The following is a 4788-nucleotide window of genomic DNA, read 5'->3' as shown; positions in this document are numbered from 1 at the left end:
TCCCTGATAAAGTAACCCCTCCCCGATACAGTGTGAGTCGCGGGTCTGCCTGCCTTCCTCGGCCGCCACCGAGCTGGTCTGCCTGCCTTCCCCACCGCCACGGGCTTTATCTTTCCTCACCATTTTACTGTTTATTGCCTTCCCCGCCGTCTCGTGTGCCCCATCTAGCCCCGACAGCCTCACCCATTCCCCGGCTCCACCCGCGCACGTTCCATCGCGGCTCTCGGAGCCTTGGAGCTCCCGGGGGTGAGGTGGGGCTGAGCCCCTTCCCAGTGCTCCCAGTGTGCCCAGTCACCCCCCAGCACCCCAGGGAGGGCTTCGGGGGGACACAGCACACAAGGGCTGCTGGGGGGTCCCACCTCACTTCTGTTTGTTCTATTCTTCCCAAGCTGGGCAAAACAGATTTTTGGATTTTCTACCCGAACTCTGTCCCCCTGGTGCCCCCTAGGAGCGGCTCTACCCCCCCCAGAACGGGACCGTGTCCTGACCGATGGAGCTGAGAGGGACGAGGGGGTGTCAGACAAGTGGGGAAAAAAAACCCTAAATGACCAGGGGGAGTCAGCTCCTCCTGCCCTGCCTGGTTCTGACACTCCCATGGCTCCAGCCTTTTTGCCACCCCCACTCCCCCGGGAGATGCTTCTTGGGGAAGCGACACCAAATATCACCTGTCACGTTTTAGTCTCACCCCCTAAAAACCTCAATCAGAGGCTTTTTGAGTTGATTTAATAAATTAATTTGATTAATTTAATAATTTTCTGCCATTCGGCCCAACCCTGCGCGTGTTCCTGCACCTCCAGGTGAGCGCCCTCCTCCTCCTCCTGGCTGGGGACACCCTAACCCTTTCCCCAGGCACAGGGGAGGCTGCAGAATAGAGAGATATGTTTAAAAAAAACCCCAAAGAAACATAAAAGGCCCGGTTGGTGCCATTTCCTGGGACCGGACGCGCGTTGGTCACGAGGTGAGAAGGTGTCTGAGGCTGGTGTCGCTCTCGGGACATGCCAACGACCTCCAGAGCCACCATGGCTGGGGAAATGGGTCATGCCGATCTAAGAAATCCTGGGAATGAGCCTTCTCCGGCTGAGAAATGTCCTGGTGAGTGTATTTTGGGGGAAAAAAGGCTTATTTCAGGCCCTGGGAAGAGTTTTGGGTCCGTTACCTTTGGGGTCCCTTCGCTTCTCCATCCCCACGTTCAGGTTTCCAAGCTCACGGGGTGGCCTTTGAAATGGGGTCTGGGCTTGTCTGGAGCAGGACAGGGACAGGAGAGGCTGGAAAATCTCCAGAACTGGAACAGTTTTGTTTCCCAGACCCTTCCCTTGGTGGCCAAAAGGGACCCCAGGAAGCCCCAGGGGAGTCACCACCCCTGGGAGGGCAGGGAAGGGGCCGAGCCCCGTTCGGACCCCGGAGGTGTCGAGGGCTGGAGGGACCCGTGGCCACCAACTCCCAGCTGGAAACTGAACCCGTTTGGGAGTTCCCAGGTCCTGCCCTCTGTCACTGGGTCCCTGAGGCTGCTCCCGAGGCTGCTGCACCCCCTGAGCCCCCCAATTCTCCCCGGGGGTGCTGCCCTGGCTCGAGCCCTGTCAGGGAGGAATTTATGGCTTTGGAGGAAGCAAAGCAACCAGAAACTTCTGCTCCAACTCACAGCTCAGCAGAGGGGTTTGGTTTTGTTTTTCCTCTAAACCTCCAATCTTCTTCATGTTTTTTTACAATTTTTAAGCTTAATTGTGGCCTCTTCCAACTCCTGCCCCATGCCTGTGGTGGCACAGAGTCCTCCTCACAGCCGGGGCGCTGGGGCACCTCGTCCTGCTGGTGCTGGTGGTGCTCCAAAATGTGAGTGGTGAGTAACCAGCTCTTATCTCCATCTCACACCCCGGCAAGAGGTCTGGGAGCGGAAATCTGGGTTTGCTGCAGCGGTTCAGGTCCTGGAGGGTTGGTGCAGACACAAGAGCCAAGAGCAAAACCCCCTCTGGGCACACCTGGAGCATCCCCATGAACAAGGGAGGGAGGGCAAGACCCGTGGGCTTCGGGCCTAATTCATTAACTGTGGGGCAAACCTCGCCCTGTCTCTGTGGGGTTTGTGGCTTGGCTTCAGCTTCTCATTCCCACGTCTTTGCTCCCAGTTTTTCAGGGATCTCCAGGTCCTGAAAGTGACACCAGAGTTGAGAGCCAGGCCAGGAACCAGACGGAGCAATGCATCTTCCCATCCCTGGTGCAGTACTTCTGCCAGCCCCAGGGGCAGAGCCCCCCAGGTGAGCCCCCTTCCCACATGGTTCTGCTGGGAGAGGCTCAGGTGGGACCTCGGGGGGCTCCTCCTGCGAGGAGACCCTGCACTGAGGGTTCTTTGGCAAAAAGGAGCATTTTTAAGGAAGAATTCTCTTTTCCGTGCGATTTTTGGCGGTCCCACCTCCCCGGAGGAGCATGGTCAGCCCAAGGGGGGATGTTTCTCACCACCCTTCCTGCACCCCAACCACTTGCTCTGCCCTCATGGTCACCCAACTTCTTCCTCCTCCTCTTCTCCCCCCTCCTCTCCCTCCTCCTCCTCCTCCATGGTGGCAGAGCAGAAAAACCACAAGGGTGGGAAATGACTCGAGGGTTTGGTGCCTTTCATTTGGGGGGACAGGGAAGACCTTGCTCACCTTTGGGGTGTCTCATTCATGGCCTTTCCTCCTCCCCAGCCCCTGCTGGCTGCAAGCTGTGCCCCCAGGACTGGCAGCTCCGTGGGGAGAGATGCTACTGGCTCTCCAAGGAATCGGGGAACTGGACTCGGGGCAGGAAAAGCTGCAAAGATCAGGGCTCCGAGCTGGTGGTGCTCAAGAACGAGACAGAAATGGTAAACAGGAAGGAGAAGGCTTAGAAAGGACCCAGAAGTCCTGGGTTTTTAGGGAGGGGGGCAGGGGAGCAAAAGGCTCCCAGTAGCAGGAGGGTTTCGGGTTCAGAGCATGGGGCCGCTCATGTCCCATAGGTTTTGGCGGTCAGGTTTGTTCTGTGGCTTTGCACCCCACGGAACTCCACATGGAGAGATTTTTTTGGAGCAACCGGTCCCTTCCATGTCCCAGGAGAACGTCAAGAGTGTCACAAGTAGGATCTCGTGGTCGGTGTGGGTCGGGTTGAGGTCGCGGCAGAAGGAGTGGACGTGGGTGGACAACACCCCCTACGACCCCCACAGGTGAGTGTCCGAGGTCTGGGGGGGTAAAAAGCTGCTTTGGTCCATTTGAGACCCCGATCCACGTCCCCACATCACTGGGGGCCATGCAAGGGTCTCTTATTCCTCTGGCAACACTCTGCAGACCAAGAGTCGGGGTCATGGGACACACTGGGGTCATGGGGCATGTTGGGGTTGGTTATGAGGCACATTGGGGTCATGGGACACTTTGCTCCTCTCAGCCAATAAACCCTTCATCGTGTAGGTTTGGGGTCCTGCAGGAGCCGGACAAAGGGTTCTGTGGGACCCTGAAAGGCAAGAACTTGGAGGTTGATGGCTGTGCCAGTGACCACACGTGGGTTTGCCAAAAAGCCCCTTTCCAGCTCTCCTCGCCCATGGTTGGGAAGCTGGATGATGCCTCCACCTGACACACTCGGGCACGGACCTCGTGTGGTACAAAAAAAAAATTTATTACAATTTTTTCATGGTTTATCCACCTCATTACATCAGCAGTAAATTCCTGTTAGTGACTTTTCTCTATATCTACTTTTTAGTTAAACATTCTCTGCACAGGAGAAAAATACTCCCAAGCAATTTCACACACACACGGATTTATCACCACATCTGCATTTATCTTGCAAGTTCCCCTTAAGTTTCTCCCAGAGTCACATAATCTCGGTCCCTACACTTAAGTGTTATTTTTATGCTTTTATATTACTGTAGATAATAATAAGCCAAGCAGCTCCATCCCTGCTTTCCTTTGCAACCAAACTGTCCTAAAATAAACACACATATTCCAACACCCGCCCCTTCGGTGTCTTCGCTCTAAACCCACCCCATGGGAGTGACGGCTCAAAGAGCCATTTAGCCCCGTCCTCAATGGGTGTCACCGACGGGTGGAATTGGCGATTCTGTGAGGGCAGTTCTGTGAGGGCAGTTCTGTGAGGGCAGTTCTGTGAGGGCGATTCCATGAGGGCAATTCTGTGAGGGCGACTGTGAGGGTTACTCTGTGAGAGTGATTCTGTGAGGGCAATTCTGTGAGGGCGACTCTGTGAGGGCGTTTCTGTGAAGGGGATTCTGTAAGGGCGGTTCTGTGAGGATGACTCTGTGAGGGCGCCTCTGAGGGCAGTTCTGTAAGGGCAGTTCCTTGAGGGTGACTCTGTGAGTGTGGTTCTGTGAGGGCGACTCTGTGATGGCGCCTCTGTGAGGATGATTCTGTGAGGGTGACTGTGAGGGAGGTTCTGTGAGGGCGTTCCGCCATCTTGGCTCCCTCAGGATGAACAGGGCCAACCCGGCGCCCGCGGGTGTTCCCTCGGACCTTTCCCCACCCGCACGGGGCGAGCGGCCCCCGCAGCTCCCGCCCCGACCAGGACACGAGGGACAGCGGTGGGGTCGTACAAACTTTAATATAAATGGGTAAAAAAGGAGAAGGAGAGAGAAGCAGAGCGGCAGCACTGATACAGTAACTCTGCTGAGACCACAATCAGGACATTGTACATTCACATTCACAGATTCGTGTAGTGTTGAGCAGCAGATGAATACTTCATATGCACACGTAGTGTTATGCATCTGCATCGTTAAGGTGTAAACATATAGTCATAGAAAATTAGGAAAACTGGAGAAAGACACCCCTAGTCCACAAAGGCACA

General features: G+C 55.6%; 1 protein-coding gene across 1 annotated transcript; it reads left to right on the top strand.

The window, feature by feature from the left end:
- The first annotated feature begins 811 nt into the window (after positions 1-811).
- LOC115307483 (killer cell lectin-like receptor subfamily B member 1B allele B) lies at positions 812-3796 on the top strand. The gene is given in 6 exon segments (XM_029959924.1): positions 812-1092; positions 1715-1834; positions 2118-2246; positions 2673-2827; positions 3054-3163; positions 3405-3796. Coding segments are annotated over 6 exon segments (774 nt in total). The 5' UTR covers positions 812-995; the 3' UTR covers positions 3568-3796.
- Positions 3797-4788: the final 992 nt, after the last annotated feature.

Source organism: Manacus vitellinus, unplaced genomic scaffold, assembly GCF_001715985.3.
Source record: "Manacus vitellinus isolate BGI_N305 unplaced genomic scaffold, ASM171598v3 scaffold_237_pilon, whole genome shotgun sequence".
In the NCBI taxonomy this organism is placed as follows: domain Eukaryota; kingdom Metazoa; phylum Chordata; class Aves; order Passeriformes; family Pipridae; genus Manacus; species Manacus vitellinus.
This window is presented reverse-complemented; position numbering and strand designations above follow the sequence as displayed.